General features: G+C 50.5%; 1 protein-coding gene and 1 pseudogene across 6 annotated transcripts; both read right to left on the bottom strand.

Annotated features, from left to right (window-relative positions):
• Positions 1-818: 818 nt before the first annotated feature.
• On the bottom strand, positions 819-7,462 carry SLC37A4 (solute carrier family 37 member 4). 5 transcript variants are annotated; one of them, XM_081098802.1, is made up of 10 exons: positions 6,792-7,462; positions 5,991-6,333; positions 4,989-5,221; positions 4,438-4,681; positions 3,805-3,963; positions 3,508-3,593; positions 2,318-2,431; positions 2,075-2,140; positions 1,669-1,807; positions 819-1,553 (listed from the first exon to the last, which is right to left on the bottom strand). In XM_081098802.1, the coding sequence occupies exons 2-10, from the start codon at positions 6,136-6,138 to the stop codon at positions 1,387-1,389; spliced, it is 1,356 nt and encodes a 451-aa protein (XP_080954928.1). In that variant the 5' UTR covers positions 6,139-6,333; positions 6,792-7,462; the 3' UTR covers positions 819-1,386. The 5 variants fall into 5 exon arrangements, with proteins under 5 accessions (XP_080954928.1, XP_080954927.1, XP_080954930.1 ...); XM_081098801.1 differs by having other exon boundaries at positions 6,700-7,198; XM_081098804.1 differs by lacking the exon at positions 2,075-2,140.
• A 13,357-nt stretch (positions 7,463-20,819) lies between these two features.
• On the bottom strand, positions 20,820-21,629 carry LOC308525583 (ATP-dependent Clp protease proteolytic subunit, mitochondrial-like; annotated as a pseudogene). The gene is made up of 2 exons: positions 21,618-21,629; positions 20,820-21,518 (listed from the first exon to the last, which is right to left on the bottom strand). The product of its transcript is annotated as an ATP-dependent Clp protease proteolytic subunit, mitochondrial-like (transcript).
• Between the last annotated feature and the right edge of the window lie 1,405 nt (positions 21,630-23,034).

The following is a 23,034-nucleotide window of genomic DNA, read 5'->3' on the forward strand; positions in this document are numbered from 1 at the left end:
GGGAGACAGAAATGATAAGGGAATTCTGGGGAGATATTCTAATAAAAAACAAATGTGTTCATTAAATGAATGAACATGGGGCCTTGGATCTAGTTTCATAATTGCTACTGACTTCCTAGGGTGATGATAGTGGTGGTGATGATGATGGAACATTTTCAAGTGTTTACAGCCAGGCTTTACTGCATTGCTGCTTTCTCATTTAATCCTCACTCAAGCCACAGGGGCTCGGCTCTGTGACAGACGAGAGGTTCAGTAGGTGCTCTGTGCTGGAGTCTCAGAGCCAGTTACCGACAGCTGAGGCTTTCTGACTGCACTCAGCCACTGCCTCCCTCCACCCCTTTAATCTGCGTGAAACCCAGTAGCTCCACCTCTGAAGTGGTCACAGAATTAAATATACAATGTTAAACTGAGGCGAAGGAGACAGAAACTCACAGGAGTCCGTGTCCGCTTTCCCATTCTAGTGAATTAGGTCTCACTTCTGGGTGGAAAGAGCAGGCCCCAGAAGGGTATTTCCAGAGAAAGCTGCCTGGTTTACATATTCCTTTTTTTTTTTTTTTTTTTTTTTTTTTTTTTTTTTTTTTGAGAGAGAGTGGAAGGGAGAGGGAGAGACAGAGAGAAATATCAATGTGAGAAAGACACATTGATTGGTTGCCTCCTGCATGTACCCCAACCAGGGCCAGGGAACCTGCAACCAAGGTATGTGCCCTTGACTGGAATCGAACCTGAGACCCTTCAGTCCGCAGACCGACGCTCTATCCACTGAGCCAAACCGGCTAGGGCTACATATTCCTTTTGAAAGGACAGACTCACTGTCAGTGTTTAGTATCAAATCTAGCTTTAATCTTTTGGACCTGGGTCATTGGCTAAACCTATAACAACTCTTCCTACCCTCCCACCCATACAGGGGGCGAGGGGGGGGTGGTGGTTCCCAGGATAATGGTGAGAGTGAGGGTCTCTCTTCCCCTGGACCCTGAGGAGCTGGCAGTAGCAGTTACCCCCGCTGAGAGGCCTTAGGGTAGAAGGCAGGGTCATGGTGGCCTGCAGGTGCAGGAGAGCCTCACCCCTGGTGGGGACGGACGGGACAGGATGGGGGCAAGGCAGGGCCCAGGAGAGAAGAGTGTAGGAGACTCCCTGGCTATAGGCGTTTCCTGTTTGAAGGCAGAAAATAGAAGCTAATGGAGTCCTAGAACAAAGGTTATCTTTTAAATAGAGCATAGGACAGGGAGCTGGAATCTCATTAGCCATTGATCATTTCCAGTGCCACCTGGGCCAGGGGAAAGGAGCAGAAGGAAATCAGAGGTGCAGTGCCAGCCAGAGCAGGCCCCTCCCCTACCAGCCTGTGGGGCGAAGAGCCAGGTGCGAGAGGGTGCTCTGAAACCTGCCCTCTCACTCGGCCTTCTTGGGCACTCGGCCCATCTTGGTGCGGATGTTTCGCAGGACGAAGAAGGCAGCTGTGCTGGCTGTGCAGATCACTTCCGCCACCCAGAAGGCTGTGCTCCAGCTGTAGTGCTTGGCAATGGTGCTGAAGGGCAACCCGGCCAGAAAGCCACCCACTGCCAGGGAGGAGGAGCGAAGAGCAGAGTCATTTGTGAAACGAGTCAGTGGGGCGCCCCCAGCCTCTAACTGGCCCATGTGGGGGTGAGGTAGAAACTAGAGGGTATCGCTTACCATTGGCCATGAGTCCCACAATGGCATGGGAGGTGCCACACAAGTTGGGAGGCGCACTCTCATTGGCAATGACTCCAAACAAGGCAATGGGACCATAAGAGGAGAAACCGAACAGAGCTCCCAACACCAGGATCCAGAGCTGTGAGGGAGTGCAGGGCAGCATTGAGAGGCTGGGCACGCCCACCTTCCTCACCAGAGAGGAGGCGGTGACCCCTCACCCCACTCCCAACACTGACAGTGCAGAGCCAGAGGAGTGGCTGCCACGCTGAGTGGCCCTGGGGCCGGGTGGGTGGGTGAAGGCGGTACAGGAGCCATGCCTCTGAATGAGACGCTGGCTCCTGCGCGCTGGACTGGCTGGGCAAGGCAGAGTGGGTAGTACAAAGGTGAGAACAGAAAGATAAGGCACCTCGTGCTCCTTAAAGCCTGTGAGCTCAGCGAGAGGGTGAAGAGCCAGAGTCCAGAAAGCGACATCCTGAGGAGCAGAGGGAGGAGGAGAAAACCAGAGCAGAGTCAGGAGGGAGGGCACCGAAGTGCAGAGGAGAGGAGCTGAGGCACAAACAGAACCAGAAAGGGAAACAGCCAGAGAGTGAGTCCGTGGCCCTGGCTTCCTCCTCATTCCGTGCCTGCCCTGGCCCAGCCCCTTACTTACCTTGGGGGAGTCACTGGTCACGGTTACCCGGAAGAGGTACATGGACACTGTCATGCCCGCCATCATCAACAGCAGCAGGCCATGGCGTGGGTTCCCATGGGTGGACGGCCCTGCCTGTGGAGACAGCCCCAGCAACGTCAGGCCCCAGACCCTGGACTCTGACACAGGCCTCTGCTGACAGGTCTTTAGCAATCCCTTCACTGGGACCTCCGACGTTCTGAGGCCAAACTCCACAAGTCCCTTCCTCCACTCAGGCCAGCTCGGGACATGTGCTGGCAAACAGCACCACCCTCCCCAGCCCATTGCTGGGGCTGTGAGAAGCTCACTGCTAGGCTGAGAGAAATTCTGACTCACTTTGACATGTTAAAACCCTTTCCCATCTGGCTAGTGTTGCTCAGTGGTTGAGCATCGACCTATGAACCAGGAGGTCACGGTTCAATTCCTAGTCAGGGCACAGGCCTGGGTTGTGGGCTTGATCCCCAGTAGGGGGCGTGCAGGAGGCAGCCAGTCAGTGATTCTCATTGATGTTTCTATTTCTCCCTCTCCCATCCTCTCTGAAATCAAAAAATATATATATTTTTATTTTTAAATATATTTTAATTGATTTTTTTTTACAGAGAAGAAGGGAGAGGGAAAGAAGAGGGATAGAGAGCTAGAAACATCGATGAGAGAGAAACATCGATCAGCTGCCTCCTGCACACTCCCCCCTGGGTATGTGCCTGCAACCAAGGTACATGCCCTTGACCAGAATCGAACCTGGGACCTTTCAGTCTGCAGGCCGACGCTCTATCCACTGAGCCAAACTGGTCAGGGCAAATATATATATTTTTAAAAACCCTTTCCCCATGGGCCTGATTTCCACATCAGCCTAAACCAGCACATGCCAACCTGACTGTGCCCCGGGGCTCCCACCTCTGGTGCCTGTCCCATTCTGGCTGGGAAGATTATTGATTTCAGAGAGGAACGGAGAAACAGAAACATCAATGATGAGAGCGAGTCAGTGATTGGCTGCCTCCTGCACGCCCCCTACTGGGGATCGAGCCTGCAACCTGGGCATGTGCCCTTGACCGGAATTGAACCCAGGGCCCTTGAGTCCACAGGCCACTGCTCTATCCACTGAGCCAAACCAGCTAAGGCTCTGGCTGGGAAGATTTAGAGGGATCCTCCTCCTGTCCCTTCTGCCCACTCACCTTCGCCATGGCCCGGTCCGACAGGTAGCCAGCGGCAATGCTGCCAACAAGGCCCCCGACCTCCAGGGCACTCATGTAGGAGCTACCTGCAGTGGGGTTGTGGGGAGAGGGAAAGGGTGGGTGTTGCACATTGGGGTTGTCCCAGAGGGTCCCCCAGGGTGACTGGTCACAGCTGCCTGCATAATGCCCAGCCTCAGGGAAAGAAGAAAAGGAGGTGAAGGGAAGCCGGGCCTGCATTGCCCACCCCCTGCATTGGTTTCTGCCCTATGCCCACCGCTGTCCCAACACTCCTCTTACCCACAAGGGCTGACTGTCCTTTCTCCTGGATAAGGAAGAACTGGCCCCAGTCAGTGCAGCAAGTCTTGACTCCAAACACCACCAGGTAGCCAGTGGAGAGCACCCACAGGTAGGGGGACAGCAGCAGCTCCTGTAAGGTACTCTCCTCCTTCATGGAGCCTGGGGGAGGAGGCCAGGCCTCAGGCTCTGCTTCTGCTGCCCACCCCCAGGAGCGCCCACCACTCATTAACCAGCCACAGAAACAGAGTTCATCCAGAACCCAGGGCCAGCAGAGGCCCCCTCACCCCTGCTCTGCCCTCCCCTCACTGCAAGCCTCAGCCAGTGAACGACACGGGACCAGGGCGGATGGAGGAAGGCACCCCAGCCACTTCAGCTTAGGCTGCTGCCCAGGACAAAGAAGCCTGGCTCTGTTGTGAGGAAGGGTCAGGGCATAATATGAATCCTAGCATTCATGGGTTCTGCCATTTATCTGATAATTGTGTTTAGAATGGAGTTTTATCTACTGACTCCCTAGCTCTCCATCACCATTCCAACCCCTACAACCATTAGCTAGCACAGGCCAGGCGTACAGCCAATCCTCAATGAAAGTTTGCCAAATTAGGGCAAAAGGGGTTGGCCTAGGTGGGTGCTCACCCTTTTTGCCCTTGGAGGGGGTGGGGTCCAGGTTGCGGAGTCCAACATCGGCAGGTTCATTGTGGATGAGCAGGAGACAGAGGAAGGAGACAACCACACACAGCGCCCCCGACAGGGCCAGCGTGCTGCGCCAGCTGTAGCTCTGGGCCAGAATGGTTGCCAGGATGGGGCCCAGCCCTCCAGCCAGGTTCATGCTGGTTGACAAGATGGCCCACCAAGTGCCAAACTGAGATGGCTCAAACCACTGTGGGGTAGAGGGGGACAGAGTAGGTGTCCAGCCTACAGTCCACGCAGAAGGAGGGGATCAAGTGGGACAGACCCAGAAGCTCACGTTACAGGAATGAGGGAGAGGGTGCTTCTACTTGGCAGGGCCATATCCCTCCTCTGCCACCTGATCTCACCATGTCAGGCTCCTAAAATACCTTGACAAGCGATAGGAGCCAGACTGACACTCCTGAGAAATGCTGCGGGTGGAGGTGGAGGTGCCGCTCCCCAGGCTCCTCGGATCCTCAGGGCCAACTGAGACCGGCTCCTTGGAAGGAGGCACTCACCTTCCTGAGGACCTTCCCACACGGGGGCCAGCCCAGGCCCTGCGCCAGGCCATTGAGGAACCAGAGGGCAGCGAAGGCAGACACTGTGGAGCTCCGTGAAAAGACTACGTTGACCAGGCCGACCAGGAGCAGCCCCGACGAGAAGAGCCAGCGCGCGCTCATCTGGTCCGACAGCACTCCGCTCACAAACTTGCTGATGGCGTAGGCTGCCGACTGGCTGCTGGTGATGAGCCCTGCAGGGAAGGGGCAGGGAGCAGGAGAGGTGGGAGAAGCTGGGGTGAGGTGGGCAGAGGTGCTGGGCAGGGTGAGACAGCTTCATTCCAGGAGCACGAGGAGGCCCTGTGCCGGGACCCTGACCTGTGCTGGGACCCGCCACTCCCCCTGCCTCCTGTCAGCGCTACCCCGGCTGACCCATGACCTTTCAGCCTCTTGGAGAGTTCCAGCGACAGCTGTCTGGAAGCAAGAAGGGGCAGGACAGGCGCACCCTCCCTGGGACTCACATCCGCTTGATTCCCCCTCACCCTGGGTGCCAACCCCCGGCCTCCGGCCACTCTGCTGCCCCACCTTTGAACATGGGGCGAAGGCTTTGGAATGGAGCCAGGGACCATCTTCCTCCCGAAAGGTAACCTGCTGGGCTACACGAGGCCATGGTGCCGAGTCCCAGTTCCCTGCTCACAGCGCCGAGGCCAGATGGGCAACCAGACTCAAAATCCCCTGAACACATTCAGCATGAGCAGTGCCTCTGGGGGTACACGTGGGTCACAGGCACACAGACACCTTAGGTTAGCAGCCTGCCTCAGACATGCACGGATCATACTCAGTCCTTCACCCACACCGTGTACGTGGCTCTCCGCCTCCATCCGGCACGTGGAGACTGTGACCTCACCTGTGCTGTGCCGATGCTCCACACACATCACAGGGCTGTACACACCACACTGCCACACACTCATCTGGTCCGGCGGGCCCTGTGGCCCTGGCCCACCACCTGCTCTGAGCGCTCACCCAGGTCATCCTTGTCCAGAGGGACCTCCTCCACCAGCGAGGGCATGACAAAGGAGAAGGTCTTGCGGTTGAAGTAGTACAGGCTGTAGCCTCCGAACATGGCCGAGAAGATCACAGTGCGATAGTAGCCATAGCCCTGGGCTGCCATGGTGGAAGCCAGCGAGCCCTGCTGGCCAGGACAGGGAGCCTCTGACCACGGCTCCTGCCTGCAGCTCCCTCCGGGCCCAGATCTGCTGAGCTGGGCTTTTTCTGCTCCCTCCTCCACCTAGACTCCCAGGCTCTCTTTATAGCCACCTTCTGGACAATCATTAAGCCTGGGGCAGCTCCTAGAGAACCCAGTGTCCTGAGGGAGACAAGAAAACAGATTGACGGCCAAGCTGTGGGGGCCGGAGGCAGTGCCCGTGAGCCAGGCCAGCACCCTGTGTCCCCAGGATGTCTCCTGTTCCCTGCGCTTCCTTGTTCCTCTGCCTGTGCAATCAGCGGTGATTAAAGGCTCGCCCTAATTACTTCTGTCTGCAAGCGCCCAGGGAGGCGGTGAGAGGAAGCGGCCAAGCAGAGCAGCCCTCTCCTGCCTGCTCCCATTCATTCCGCAAAGGGTTACTTAGGGTCTCCTGGGTGCTGGGCCCTGCCCTGGGCGCTGGGTGAGTTTCTACACACCCCACCCGACACGCACCCAAACAACACCACCTCCAAGGCTTACAGAACTGACCTCGAGCCCTGTCACCCGCAAAGCTTAGCAGCCGCGGGCAGAACTCTGACAGCTGCAGGGCTGTAAGGAGGACTTCCTAGTGCAGGACTCACAGTGTCGCCCCGCAGGCCTCACTGGGGCTGGAGTGGTAGGGTCACTCAGCGGCCTCCGGTCCCCTTGACCCTGTGACGCCGGTAGGTACGGGTGCGGTTCCCGTCGGGCTGGCAGGGGGCTGCAGCGGGGTGCGCACCCACGGACTTCCAGCGGCAGTGCCGAGCGGCCCCGGAGCCACGCAGCCTGCCCCCCGCCCGCCCCGCCCCCTCCGCTTTTCCGCGCGGCTGAAAAGCAACTGGAGCAGAAGGCGTAGAGCCAGCGGAGCAGAAGACCTCACCGAGGCCCCGCGTGGGCGCCCGGCGGGCTTCCGGGAAGGAGAGGCGGGCGCTCGCACCCGCCCAGCCCATGACCTCAGGCTGCGCCGCACCCCGACCCCGGCTGCGATGGGATCGGACCGGGTGTGGGAGCTGCGGAGGTGCGGAGGCTCAGCCTGATGCACGTAAAGGAGTCGGCGCGTGCCGGTCCCGGGCGGCGCCTCCTTGGTCCCCAGAATCAAGAATTGTCCCCCCACCTCCCCAGCCGCAGGAACAACTCGGGTTGTAGCGGAAACCGGTGCGACCTTTGTTGGGGCTCCAGCAAAGGAGCCGAGGCCCTGAGATTCCCTCTCCAGCTCCGCCTGCAGGAGCCGCCGCACCCCGCGCACCACCACCTACCAGAGCCCGCGGGAGTCGCCTTAGGACCCAGCGGGCGGAGTGTGCGCCTGCGCCTGGCGAGGCGGGGCCTCGGAGAGCCAAGTCCAGTCCCCAAGGTCCAGACTTAACCCCGCCACTCACCGTCCTTGGGCGAGGACGCGCTCCTTAGGCCTGGACAATTCTGTTTTCTTTTCTTTAAACGTATTTTTATTGATTTCAGAGAGGAAGAGAGAGGAAGAGAGAGAAACATCAATGATGAAGAGAATCATTGGTTCTGCCTCCTGCACTGGGGAGCCCGCCTGCAACCCGGGCATGTGCCCTGACTGGGAATCCAACCCTCCTGGTTGTTAGGCCCACGCTCAACCACTGAGCCATGCCAGCCGAATTTGCATTTTTATGCACCAATAATGAACTCTCAGGAAGAGAAACCAAGAATACAATCGCATTTACCATTGTAACAAAACAAAAAAATAAGGTACCTAGCCCGGCCCACGTGGCTCAGTGGTTGAGCATCCACCAAGAGGTCACCAGTTGGATTTCCAGTCAGAGCACATGCTGGGATTGCAGGCACCATCCCCAGTGTAGGAGCATGGAGGAGGCAGCCAGTTGATATTTCTCTCTCATCGATGTTTCTATCTCTCTATCCCCCTTCTTTCCCTCAATTATATATATATATATATATATATTAGAGGCCCGGTGCACAAAAATTTGTGCACTCGGGGGGGAGGGGGGGGTCCCTCAGCCCGGCCTGTGCCCTCTCGCAGTCTGGGACCCCTCAGGAGATAACGACCTGCTGGCTTAGGCCTGCTCCCGGGTGGCAGAGGGCAGGCCCAATCCCTAGGTGCAGCCCCTGGTCAGGCTCAGAGCAGGGCCGATTGGGGAGTTGGGGCGCCGCCCCCTGTCATGCACAGAGCAGGGCGATCGGGAGGTTGTGATGCCACCCTCAGTCATGCCCAGGGTAGGGCCGATTGGGGGGTTGGGGCACTGTCCCCTGTCACACTCAAGGCAGGGTCGATGGGGAGGTTGCGGCGCCACCCCCTGTCACGCACAGAGCAGGGCCCATCAGGGGGTTGGGGTGCCACCACTCTCACACTCAGGCAGGGCTGATGGGGAGGTTATGGCTCTACCCTGTCACACACAGAGCAGGGCCCATGGGTGGTGGTGGTGGGGGGGGGGTTGGGGCGCCTTCCCCTGTCACGAACAGAGCAGGGTGGATAGGGAGGTTGTGGCCCCGCCCCCTGTCACACACAGAGCCGCAGGGTGATCAGGGGGTTTGGGCGCTGCCCCCGTCACACTGATCCCGGTGCCGGGAGGCCTCGCGGCTCCGCTGATCCCGGTGCTGGGAGGCATATTACCCTTTTACTATATAGGGTAGAGGCCTGGTGCATGGGTGGGTGCCAGCTGGTTTGCCCTGAAGGGTGTCCTGGATCAGGGTGGGGGTCCCCACTGGGGTGCCTGGCCAGCCTGGGTGAGGGGATGATGGCTGTTTGCAGCTGGTCACACACCCTTCAGGGTCGGGGTCGCCACTGGGGTGCCTGGCCAGTCTGGGTTAGGGGCTGAGGGCTGTTTTCAGGCTGGGGGTGACTGAAGCTCCCAACCACTCCTTTTTTTCTTCTTTTTTTTTTTTTTTATTCTGGGCCAGCTTTAGCTTTGAGGCTTGGCTCTAGCTCTTGGGCCTCCACTGCTGAAAGTAGGTTTCTGGCCTTTGCTTACAATGTTGCGATCCTGCTGGCTGAAGCCCGGCGGACTAAAGCAGGTTTCTGGGGTTTTGTTTAGCTTCTATATTTGTTACATAGTTGCTTAGAGTTGCAGCTCAGAGGCCTGCAGCGGCAGGCGGGGAACGTTGGAGTCCTCCGTCACTGAAGCAAGCAAGCCTCATGTTAGTTTCAAGCTGCCTGGCTGCTGGCCGCCATCTTGGCTAGCAGTTAATTTGCATATTGCCCTGATTAGCCAATGGGAAGGGTAGCGGTCGTACACCAATTACCATGTTTCTCTTTTATTAGATAGGATATATATATATATATATATATATATATATATATATACTAGTAGAGGCCCGGTGCACAAAAATTTGTGCACTTGGGGGGATGGGGGGTCCCTCAGCCCGGCCTGTGCCCTCTCACAGTCTGGGACCCCTCAGGGGATGACCACCTGCTGGGTTAGGCCCGCTCCCCAGGGGATTGGGCCTAAGATGGCAATCAGACATCCCTCTGGCAGCCCGGCAGCCCTCGGGGGATGTCCACTTGCCAGCGGGGAGCCGGCCTAAACTGCAGTCGGACATCCTTAGCGCTGCTGAGGAGGCAGGAGAGGCTCCCACCACCACCGCTGTACTGGCAGCCATCAGCCTGGCTTGTGGCTGAGCAGAGCTCCTCCCATGTGAGAGCGCCTTGACCACCAGAGGGCAGCTTCTGCATTGAGTGTCTGCCCCCTGGTGGTCAGTGTGTGTCATAGTGACCAGTCATTCCCAGTCGTTCTGCTCTTAGGGTCAGTTTCCATATTACCCATTTACTATATAGGATAGAGGCCTGGTGCATGGGTGGGGGCCGGCTGGTTTGCCCTGAAGGGTGTCCCGGATCAGGGTGGGGGTCCTGCTTGGGTGCCTGGCCAGCATGGATGATGGGATGATGGCTGTTTGCAGCTGGCCACACCCCCTTCAGGGTGGGGGTCCCCACTGGGGTGCCTGGCCAGCCTGGATGATGGGATGATGGCTGTTTGCAGCTGGTCACACCCCCTTCAGGGTGGGGGTCCCGCTTGGGTGCCTGGCCAGCCTGGATGAGGGGATGATGGCTGTTTGCAGCTGGTCACACCCACTTCAGGGTGGGAGTCCCCACTGGGGTGCCTGGCCAGCCTGGATGATGGGATGATGGCTGTTTGCAGCTGGTCACACCCCCTTCAGCGTGGGGGTCCCCACTGGGGTGCCTGGCCAGTCTGGGTGAGGGGCTGAGGGCTGTTTTCAGGCTGGTGGGCGACTGAAGCTCCCAGCCTCTCCTTTTTTCTTTTTTTATTCTGGGATTAATTTACCTTCTATAGCTGTCACTGGAGCTGAGAGCAGGCTCCAGCTCTGAGGCCGTTGCCGGCTGAAAGCAGGTACCTGGGTTTGTTTAGATTCTATAATTGAAACTCTGCTGCCATCACTGGCCACTCTAAGCTCTGAGGCCAAGCTGGCTGCAAGCAGGTTTCTGGGGTTTGTTTAGGTTCTATAATTGCAACATTGTTTCATCCGGAGCTCAGAGCTGAGCTGCGGCAGGCGGGGAACGTTGACTTCCTCCATCACTGGAGTAGCAAGCCTCATGTTCATGTTCACTTCAGCTGCCTGGCTGCCGGCCGCCATCTTGGCTGGCAGTTAATTTGCATATCTCGCTGATTAGCCAATGGGAAGGATAGTGAAGTTATGGTTAATTACCATGTTTCTCTATTATTAGATAGAATATATACATATACATATATATATATTGAGTGGCCAGATTATTATGACCACCTGACGTTTGTAGGCAAATTAGCTATAATTTTGCGCTGAAGTTGCTTGAGGGCCAGATCATTATAAACGTCTGAATAACACAACATACCAAAGTATTGTTGTTGATCAAGTTCATCATATCATGTTGATGGCGTATCCCAATGGAAATGGCTTCTTCCAACAAGACAATGCACCAAGCCATGGTGCTCATATTGTGCAGGAGTGGTTTTAAGAACATGAGGGAGACTTTACCTTGCTTAGGTGGCCCCCACAATCACCAGTCTCAATCCAATTGAGCATTTGTGGGGCGAAGTAAAAAGAGCCATCAGGGCCCTAACCAGTTTGGCTCAGTGGCTAGAGCGTTGGCCTGCAGACTGAAGGGTCCCAGGTTCGATTCTGGTCAAGGGCATGTACCTTGGTTGCGGGCACATACCCAGTGGGGAGTGTGCAGGAGGCAGTTGATCAATGTTTCTAACTCTCTATCCCTCTCCCTTCCTCTCTGTAAAAAATCAATAAAATAAATTTTTTTTTAAAAAAGAGCCATCAGGCAGCACGTTCCACAACCATCAAATCTCACAAAACTGGACAGTGCTATTCATCAGGCATGGTGTCAGATTCCTCGCATCACCTTTCAACATCTCGTGGAGTCAATGCCGAGAAGAATCGCCGCAGTATTGAAGGCAAAATGTGGCCCAAGGAAGTACTGATGGGATGGTCATAATAATCTGGCCATTCAGTTATATATATATATATATATATATATATATATATATATATATATATATGATCTTATATAACTCAACACTAGGAAAACAAACAATCTGATTTTAAAATGGGCAAAGGAGCCCTAGCCGGTGTGGCTCAGTTGGTTGGAAGCATTGTCCCGTACAGCAAAAGTTGGTGGGTTTGATTCCGGGTCCAGACCCAGGCAAGAGGCAACCAATCAATGTTTCTCTCTCTCTCTCTCTCTCTCTCTCTCTCTCTCTCTCTCTCTCTCTCTCTCCTTTCTATCTCTAAAATCAATTTTAAAACAATAATAAAATAAAAAATGGTCAAAGGACCTGAATAGGCACTTCTCCAAAGAGGACGTGCAGGTGGCCTATAGACATATGAAAAAATGTTCAATGTCACTAATCATCACAGAGATGCAAATTAAAGCTACAATGAGGTATCACCTCATACCTGTCATAATGAATACCATCAATAAATCAACAAACAGCAAGTGCTGTCGAGGATGTGGAGAAAAGGAAACCCTAGTACACTGCTGGTGAGAATGCAGACTGGTGCAGCCATTATGGAAAACAGTATGGAGTTTCCTTATGACCCAGCAATCCCACTTCTGGGAATATATCCTAAGAAATCTGAAACACCAATCAGAAAGGATATATGCACCCCTATGTTCATAGCCAGTATCTAGAAACAGCTCAAATGCCCATCAAGTAGATGAGTGGGTAAAAAAAGATGTAGTACATTGCCCAGCTGGCATGGCTCAGTGGTTGAGTGTCAACCTATGGACCAGGAGGTCATGGTTCGATTCTTGGTCAGGGCACATGCCCTGGTTTCCGGCTGGATCACCAGTAGGGGGCATGCAGGAGGCAGCCTATTAATGATTCTCATTATTGATATTTCTATCTCTCACTCTCCCGTCTTCTCTGAAATAAATAAAAACATAAAATTTGTTTATTGTCCCGGTGCACAGGACAACACCCAATCAACTGAGCCACAGCAGCCAGAGCTTAATTTGGCCAGTTTTTTTTTAAATTTTAATATATTTTATTGATTTTTCACAGAGAGGAAGGGAGAGAGATAGTCAGAAACATCGATGAGAGAGAAACATCGATCAGCCGCCTCCTGCACATCTCCCAGTGGGGATGTGCCCGCAACCCAGGTACATGCCCTTGACCAGAACCGAACCTGGGACCTTTCAGTCCGCAGGCCGACACTCTATCCACTGAGCCAAACCGGTTTCAGCAATTTGGCCAGTTTTTACAGAAGAAATTATGCCTCTGATCATTTGATCCTATCTATGTAAAACTAGATTTTTTTAAAACGTAATATGTGATCAAAGTGAATTTTCTCCCTAAGGCTTAAATAAAGAGAAAGCAGTTTCCCATTTAAAAAAGAAAAGAAGCCCGGCCAGTGTGGCTCAGTGTCTGAGCATCAACCTATGAACCAAGAGGTCACGGTTCCATTTCCGGTCAGGACACATGCCCAGGTTTCATCACTAGTTTTACCATGGTTAATTGGAAATGGTTTCCGTCCATCTAATTCATAGAGATGCCTATCTACATGAACTAATGCAATAAAATGAAGGTCTACTTTTTCATCTATATTTGGTGCCTCAGTCTGACCTTCATGGGCACTGGTCTCCTGAGTAACTCGAATAGCGTCATAGTTCTCCAGGTATCTGGCTCGTTCTTCAGGGCTCATGCTAAGGAGTTCAGGATCCATTCCATATACATCAACAAATTGCCATTTAGGATGCAGACCTAATTGTTTGAGAAACTGGTTGGTGACCTCGGGGTTGGCCTCCAGCGGCAGCCAGCGGTGTCGCTCCATGGCAGCTCCGCCTGGCCACTCACCAGCTCTGACAGCCTTCGCGGTCACCCTGAATCCATTTATTAATATGGTGGTTGCAAATGGGGATTTTTCTCAATATATTATTCCTTCTATATTCATGAGTTGATAATCTTCTGTAAAGAGCTTGTCTCCCTCCCCCTCCTCTCTTTAAAAAGACTAGTATTGCCCAGCTGGGTATGGCTTAGTGATTGAGTGCTGACCCAGGAATCAAGAGATCACCGGTTCGATTCCCAGTCAGGGCATATGCCCGGGTTTCGGGTATGGGCGAAAGGCAGCCAATCAATGATTCTCTCTCATCATTGATGTTTCTATTTCCCTCTCCCTCTCCCTTCCTCTCTGAAATCAATAAAAATACTTTTAAACAAAAAGAGCAACGACTTAAAAGAAAATTCTTTAAAAAAAAAAAAAAAGAAAGAAAGAAAGATTCGTATTGTCCTAGCCAGTTTGGCCCAAGAGTTGGAGCATTGTCCCCCAGACTGAAGGTTCCTGGGTTCAATTCCAGTCCAGGGCTCATACCTCAGTTGCAGGCTCAATCCCTGGCCCTGGTTGGGGCATGTGCCAGAGGCCAATCTATGTGTCTCTCTCACACTAATGTTTCTATCTCTCGCTGTCTCTCCCCCTCCATTTCACTCTCTCTAAACAATGAAAAAAATGTCCTCAAGTGAGGATTAACAACAACAAAAGATTAATATCATTGTATTTGGTGTATTATAATCTGTGGCCACTATAATCTACATTATTTCTCAAATCTATACTAATAAAAGGGTAGAGCCAGCGGTCCTGGATTGCAAGAGGTATGTCTGACTGCCAGTACTCGGACATCCCCAGAGGGGACCCGGATTGGAGAGGGTGCAGACTGGGCTGAGGGACCCCCCACACCCGTGCACAAATTTTGTGCACCAGGCTTCTAGTTGTCTCACATTTGGTCAGTGGGAGTCCTTATATGTTTAACTTTTATTTATTTTAAAATATTTTATTGATTTCAGAGAGGGAGAGAGAGACAGAAACATTAATGATGAGAAAGAATCCTTGATCAGCTGCCTTCTGCACATCCCCTACTGGGAATCGAGCCCACACGTCCAGCATGTGCCCTGACTGGGAATTGAACCATGATCTTCTGGTTCATAGGTCACCACTCAACCACTGAGCCACACCAGCTGGGCTTTTAAATGTTTTCTATCATTCATGTTATACATTATTATTAGCGTAAACTTGGAAAAGACCAAAAAGAAGTTTCATTTTTTTTAAAATATATTTTATTGATTTTTTACAGAGAGGAAGGGAGAGGGATAGAGAGTTAGAAACATCGATGAGAGAGAAACATCGACCAGCTGCCTCCTCTCCTGCACATCCCCCACTGGGGATATGCCCGCAACCCAGGTACATGCCCTTGACCGGAATCGAACCCGGGACCCCTCAGTCCGCAGGCCGATGCTCTATCCACTGAGCCAAACCGGTCTCGGCCAAAAAGAAGTTTTAAATGCCAGTTGAAGATTGCCACTTATAATAGAGCATTTCTGATTTTATTCTTTTGTGTATATATATGTGTGTACATATATATCTTAGAATATATAAATATAATCTTTCCCATTGACTTGAAGTTTTCCATTTATTTGTCAGCCTCTCCAACTACATAAATTCCATGAGGATAGACTATGGTCCCTTTACCACTCTACATAGGTAGTGTTTGGTTCAGAACAAATACTCTGTAAATTAGTAGATGAGCAATCACTCAGATCATATAAACATTTTATATATTGATTTTTTTCTGTTATTACATAAACATTTCTAAAAATATATTTTTATTGATTTCAGAAAGGAATGGAGAGGGAGAGAGAGAGAGATAGAAACATCAATGATGAGAGAGAATCATTGACCGGCTGCCTCCTACAAGTCCCACACTGGGGATCAAACCCACATGTGCCCTGACTGGGAATTGAACCATGACCTCCTGGTTCATATGCTCAACTACTGAGCCATGCTAGCTGGGCTACACAAACATTTTTACAGACTTAAGGACTTTGAGCTGAGGAAAGTGAAACAATCAAAATGCTATTTGCTACAAATTAGTTTGCCATTGAGGAGCAATAGATGGAAGCAAGAGCATAAAGTGGACAGTGAACTTTCTAGTAGAGAGAGACAATGGGAATATAGAATCTTGCCTCAGCCACTGCTGATGTTACTAGTTGGCTAGAGGGGAAGGGAGTGGATCCCAGAGTTGACATCAACCAGATCTAGAAAGTCTGGAGGAGTTTCCCTCAGCCACAGTTTAAGGGCAGAGACACCTGATAAGGGCCCTGAAAATTGCCCAGAAACAGAGTTTAACAGTGCTTCACACCTGCAGTACCAACTTAGGTACAATCAAACCTCCTTTTAGCCACAGCTTATGTTGTTATTTGCCTATCTTCTCTTATTTAAGTTCCCTAAAATAAAATATGAATTATATAATCCACTTCAGCATAGCTATGAAAATGAAGTAAAAAAGTTGAAGAGGAGGAGGAGGAGAAGGAAGAAGAGGAGGAGGAGGAGGAGAAGGAAGAAGAGGAGGAAGAAGAAGAAGAAAAGGAGGGGGAGGGGAGGGGAGGGGGAGGGGAAGGGAAGGGGAGGGGGAGGGGGAGGGGGAGGGGAAAGGGAAGGAGAAGGAGAAGAAGAAGGAGGAGGAGGGAAGGAGAAGGGGGAGGGGGAGAGGGAGGGGGAGGGGGAGGGGGAGAGGGAGGGGAAGGGGAAGGAGAAGGAGAAGAAGAAGAAGAAGAAGAAGAAGAAGGAGGAGGAGGAGGAGGAGGAGGAGGAGGAGGGGAGAGGGGAAGGGGGAGGGGGGAGGGGAAGGGGGAGGGGGAGGGGGAGGGGGAGGGGGAGGGGCGGGGGAGGGGGAGGGGAAGGGAAGGAGAAGAAGGAGGAGGGAAGGGGAAGAGGGAGGGGGAGGGGGAGAGGGAGGGGAAGGGGAAGGAGAAGGAGAAGAAGAAGAAGAAGAAGAAAAAGAAGAAGAAGAAGAAGAAAGAAAACATTGTAAAACATCTTAATGATCAAGTCATAGTAGGGACTCACATGCTAGTTTTCTCACTCTCTATTTCCCAAGATATAGAGAAATAAGGAAAGAAAATGAGATGACATCACAAAAAAGCAAGACAGACTTTACTAAGAGATAATAAAAGCTAATGTGAATAAATGTAAATCAGCCCAGCTGGTGTGGCTCAGTGGGTGAGCATTGATCCATGAACCAGGAAGTCATGGTTCAATTCTGGTCAGGACATATGCTTGGGTTATGGGAGTTGCGGGCTCAATCCCCAGTAGGGGCCATGCAGGAGGCAGCTGATCGATGGATGATTGTCTCTCATCATCGATGTTTCTATCTCTATCTCTCACTCTCCCTTCCACTCTCTGAAATCAATAAAAACATTTTAAAAAATATATATTTTATTGATTTTTTACAGAGAGGAAGGGAGAGGGATAGAGAGTTAGAAACACCGATCAGCTGCCTCCTGCACACTCCCTACTGGGGATGTGCCCGCAACCAAGATACATGCCCTTGACCGGAATCGAACCTGGGACCTTTCAGTCCACAGGCTGACGCTCTATCCACTGAGCCAAACCAGTGCTGGCAATAAAAACATTTTTTTAAAAATAGAAATAAATAAATGTAAGTCATACTGGATGCCTGAAAAAAAAGCTATCATTTTGATACTGTCAAAATGTCAATCTTTTCCAAGTTCTTTTGGAGTTTTAGAACAGTTCCAATCAAAATTTCAATAGTATTTCTTGAAAACTGGACAAAATTATTTTAAAGATCATCTGGAGGAAAAAATAATCATCAGAATGAGAAGCTTGACAAAAAAAAAAGTAAAGAGGAGCATTTCCATTACCAAATATAACAATTCTAAGGTTATGGTAATTGTATGGTTTGCAGTGGTTCTCAACCTTCCTAATGCCCTGACCCTTTAATACAGTTCCTCATGTAGTGGTGACCCCCAATTTCATTGTTACAAATTGAACATAATTAAAGCATAGTGATTAATCACAAAAACAATATGTAATTATATATGTGTTTTTTCCGATGGTCTTAGGCGACCCCTGTGAAAGGGTTGTTCAACCCCCAAAGGGGTCGCGACCCACACGTTGAGAATCACTGGTTTAGAGTATAGACAGTCATTAAAGGAACAAGATGTACTAGAAACAGACCCTTGCATAAATGATTTTTACTACGATAAAGAAGATATGCTAGCCAGCATAACTCAGTGGTTGAGCATCGATCTATGAACCAGGAGATCATGGTTTGATTCCTGGTCAGGGTATCCTCAGTGTGGGTGTGCAAGAGGCAGCCAATCAATGATTCTCTCTCATCATTGATCTATCTATCTATCTCTTCCTTCCTCTCTGAAATCAATGAAAAAATATATTTTTTTAAAATAAACTATATTAAAAAAAATTAACAGTGGAACACGGGGAAATTCCTGGAAAATGGATGATAGATTCCTAGTGTGTGTTTGGAGTATGAGTGGAGGGTGGTGGAAGGAGCACAGAGTGACAGAGGACCATAAACCAGTGATGGCGAACCTATGACACGCGTGTCAGAGGTGACACGCGAACTCATTTTTTTGGTTGATTTTTCTTTGTTAAATGGCATTTAAATATCCTATATAATAAAAGGATAATATGCAAATTGACCCTAATAGCAGAACGACTGGGAATGACTGGTCACTATGACACACACTGACCACCAGGGGGCAGACACTCAGTGCAGAAGATGTCCCCTGGTGGTCAGTGTGCTCTGCTCACCCAAAAACCAGGCTGATGGCTGCCAGCATAGTGGTGGTAGCGGGAGCCTCTCCCGCCTCAGCAGCGCTAAGGATGTCCGACTGCAGCTTAGGCCTGCTTCCCGCCAGCAAGTGGACATCCCCCGAGGGCTCCCGGGCTGCCAGAGGGATGTCTGACTGTCAGCTTAGGCCCAATCCCCCCCGGGGAGCGGGCCTAAGCGAGCAGGTCGTTATTTCCTGAGGGGTCCCAGACTGCGAGAGGGCACAGGCCGGGCTGAGGGACCCTCCCCGCCCAGTGCACAAATTTTGTGTGCCAGGCCTCTAGTATAAAATAAATATCAAAAAATATAAGTCTTGCCCTAACTGGTTTGGCTCGGTGTATAGAGCGTCGGCCTGCGGACTCAAGGGTCGCAGGTTTGATTCCGGTCAAGGGCATGTACCTTGGTTGCAGGCACATCCCCAGTAGGGAGTGTGCAGGAGGCAGCTGATAGATGTTTCTCTCTCATCGATGTTTCTCTCTATCCCTCTCCCTTCCTCTCTGTAAAAAATCAATAAAATAGCCGAAACCGGTTTGGCTCAGTGGATAGAGCGTCGGCCTGCGGACTGAGGGGTCCCGGGTTCGATTCCGGTCGAGGGCATGTACCTGGGTTGCGGGCACTTCCCCAGTGGGGGGCGTGCAGGGCGCAGCTGATCGATGTTTCTCTCTCATCGATGTTTCTGGCTTTCTATCTCTCTCCCTTCCTCTCTGTGAAAAATCAATAAAATATATTTAAAAAAAAAATCAATAAAATATATTATAAAAAAAAAAAATATATATATATATATATATATATATATATATATATATAAGTCTTGCCGAAACCGGTTTGGCTCAGTGGATAGAGCGTCGGCCTGCGGACTGAAAGGTCCCAGGTTCAATTCCGGTCAAGGGCATGTACCTGGGTTGCGGGCACATCCCCAGTGGTAGATGTGCAGGAGGCGGCTGATCGATGTTTCTCTCTCGTCGATGTTTCTAACTCTCTATCTCTCTCCCTTCCTCTCTGTAAAAAAAAATCAATAAAATATTTTAAAAATATATAAGTCTTTGTTTTACTATGGTTGCAAATATCAAAAAATTTCTATATGTGACACGGCACCAGAGTTAAGTTAGGGTTTTTTCAAAATGCTGACACGCTGAGCTCAAAAGGTTCGCCATCACTGCCATAAACTGTGGATAGGAAATAGGGAAGGGGAGAGTTTTTAGGTCTGTAACTCGCTCTCCCTCAATATTACATCATTACGTGAGACAGTTCATTGCTTGCCCTTATTACTACTTAAGGGCAGAAAACAGCAACCAGTTGAATGTCAACAGGTTGGGGCATCAACTTTCAACATAGGTACAGGCAGACGGCCTGGATCCTAGCATTTACTCTGCCACTTCAAAATCTGAAAGGCAAAATGCTTCTAAGCTAGCAAGAGAGCTCTCCAAAAGGGAGTTGTACCGCTGTGGATGATTTTAACATTTGAAAAATCTTTGATCTATATCTCATACAGAAGCCCAATTCTTCAGGGGGGCATATGCTAGGACCTGAGCATTAGCCCTTCCTCACAAGTCTGCCAGCCAAGATGGCAAATATCCCAGGGGAATATGAGCTCAAGGGGGAAAGTCTAGACAACTTAAGGAAGAAATCATTATAAGAATGAATTAAACAAATTGAACAGCCTATAATAGACAAGGTACATTGGTGGGACAAGGAGTTAAAATCAACATATTAAAATAACCCCAAAATATTTTTTTAAATATTAATGAAAATATTAGAAAAAACAAGGTCATCAAGGATGTTTTGCTTCTAGTAATTTTTCAGGTCAATCCTCCTGCCAGTAACAATAAAGCTGCTGATCAAATTGTGAAATAAGTGCTGGAAGATATCAAACAGCAACCAAAGCACCAAGTTATCAACTGACTTTTGCTGTTAGCTGTTATACAGCAAAATTGTAACCCAACTGAGCAAGTGGGCTCATTGACCACCACTCAACAGAAAGACCAAGTTCTGATGCAATGGTCTTTTGCAGAGAAAAGGATTTAATTATAAGGTAGTCAGATAAGGAGACAGGAGACAAAGTTCAGATCTTTCTCCCCAAACAAAGGCTTGGGATGAGTTTTAAGAGGTGAGAGTAAGAGGTGTTATACATATTTTAAGTTCTGATTTTTTTAAAATTTTACTACAAAGATTTAATTTATTTTTTTAAATATATTTTATTGATTTTTTGACAGAGAGGAAAGAAGAGGGATAGAGAGTTAGAAACATCGATGAGAGAGAAACATCGATCAGCTGCCTCCTACACATCCCCTACTGGGTATGTGCCCGCAACCAAGGTACATGCCCTTGACCGGAATCGAACCTGGGACCCTTCAGTCCGCAGGCTGATGCTCTATCCACTGAGCCAAACCGGTTACGGCCAAAGATTTAATTTAAAATCACAGTGTCTCAGCCAGGATACCCACCATTAGGGGTACCTCCAAGTCCAAAGGCTTCAAGGGGCTCCTCCAGGCTCAGCAGCAAGGAGCTGACAGGGTAGCAGCTATAGTTCTGGCCCCTCAACTTTCCTCCTGAGGGTGACGTCCGCTCAAGTGCTCACTGGGGCAGGCTCTGGTGCTGTCGCGGTCACAGGCTCCTTCTGCACTAGTTCAGGCTCATCCTCACCATCATGAGGTGGGTGCACCAAAACCTTGTCTAAGATGCCAAACTCCTAGGCACCATGGGGCTCATGTAGCGGTCTTTGTCCATGGCTGACTCAATCACCTTTAGGCTCTGTTTGGTGTGCTTGGCATAGATGCTGTAGAGCTGCTTCTTGAATTTATGATCTCTTCTACCTGAATGGTGATGTTTGTGACTTGGCCCCGGGCACCCCCAGAAGGCTTGTGGTTCATGATGTGTGAGTTGTGGAGTGAGTGGCACATGCCTAGGGTGCCCACAGCGAGAAGCAGGGAGCCCATGCTGGTGGCCTGGCCAACGCACCACGTGAAGATGGGGTTCAGGATGTACTGCATCCTGTCGTAGATGGCCAAGCCCAAGGTCACTATGCTGCCAGGTCTGTTGATGTGCATGTGGATGGGCTTCTTGTTGCTCTCAGATTGCAGGAGCAGCAGGTGCGCTATAACCAGGCTGGCCACACTGTCACCGATCGAACCCATAACACACACATGATGCGCTCTCTCAGCAGCTGTGAGTAGATGTCATAGGCACTCTGGCTGCAACTCTGCTCCTCCACGATGAGAATGAGCGTAATAGCTCCACTGCACGGCCAGACCCAACTTGGGTTCCGCTGTGTGGGGATGAGGGTGGCGAGATGAGGCCACAACGCTGATGTCTCTGAGTCAGCAAGTGGGTTGGCTGGTGGTTGGCTGATCTAAGATGGGCTCACGTAGTCTGGCATGTTCCAGCAGAATAGCTTGGTTTTAGTCCCATGGCAATTCCCAAGGAAAGGGTCTGAGACAGAATCAAAGCATGCAAGCCTCCTGAAGCCTAGTTCCAGAAATGGTATATTATTGCTTCTGTGTCTTCTATTGGGCAAAACAAGATATAAGACCACCAAGATTCAAGGGATGGCGAAACAGACTCCAGCTCTATTGGGAAGAGCTGAAAAATCACATTGCAAATGTTGTAGATGAAAAATTGCAGTCTTTATTTTTATTTTTATTTATTTTTTAAAATATATTTTATTGATTTTTTACAGGGAGGAAGGGAGAGAGATAGAGAGTTAGAAACATCGATGAGAGAGAAACATCGACCACCTGCCTCCTGCACACTCCCCACTGGGGATGTGCCTGCAACCAAGTTACATGCCCTTGACCGGAATCAAACCCGGGACCTTTCAATCTGCAGGCCGAAGCTCTATCCACTGAGCCAAACTGGCCACGGCTATTTTTTATTTTTGATAAACCTGCCATACACAGCAAGATCCCAGAGTGAAGAGAAGCACAGAGAAGTGAGCCTACTATTTGGTGCTGTTTGCATCACCAAGGCATTTACCAGTTCAGAAGGAGCTGCTGGGAGGAAGAGAAGTTCAGCACAGCTTTCAAAGGTCTGCTAGGACTGGGGTAACAAAAATTAGAGTTCAAGGCCCACCAAGGAGAAGGCACTCTGAGACATAGCCCAGGTATTGAGGGCCTCTGCAGGACTGTATTTTAGAAATGAGGATAAGCATTAAATATACAATCTTCACAAAGACTACAATCCAATCTGCCGGGAGCCGGTCCATCCTTGCTGTTTCAAAGGACCTGGCATATATGGCATACTGTTCTTAATATGTTTGCTCACCTTCTTGGCACTATGTGTTTTAACCAAGGTCTCTGAGAAAGGTTGTTTCCCCAGGTAGGGATTTTCCCCTGAAGTTAGGGAGGGAATAAAACCTCTTAACTAAGTGCCAGGCGGGTAATTAATCACTTTAACTATGAACAATCATGCTTAAACTACATAATCTTTACTCCCTGGAATGGAGATAAGATACGCCCTAACCTTTGTAATAGAGATTGATAGGATTGGAATCAACTGGTATAAATACAGATGTAACAACACAGAACTTAGAAGACAGAGAGAGAGACAGAACCTAGGCACAGAACCTACACAGAACGTTCTCTAGAGACAGAAGAACTTCGCTGGAGAGAACATGGCAAAAGATCCTGGACATAAACTGGCCTCAGAACCTAGAGACAGAACCTAGCGAGAGAACATGGCAAAAGATCCTGGACTGAACCTGACTACAGAAATTGGCAAGAGAACCTGACTAGAACCTGGTGACTGAACCTGGCTGGAGAACCTGGACAGAACCTGGCTGGAGA

This window comes from Myotis nattereri, assembly GCF_964212035.1.
Source record: "Myotis nattereri genome assembly, chromosome: 9".
In the NCBI taxonomy this organism is placed as follows: domain Eukaryota; kingdom Metazoa; phylum Chordata; class Mammalia; order Chiroptera; family Vespertilionidae; genus Myotis; species Myotis nattereri.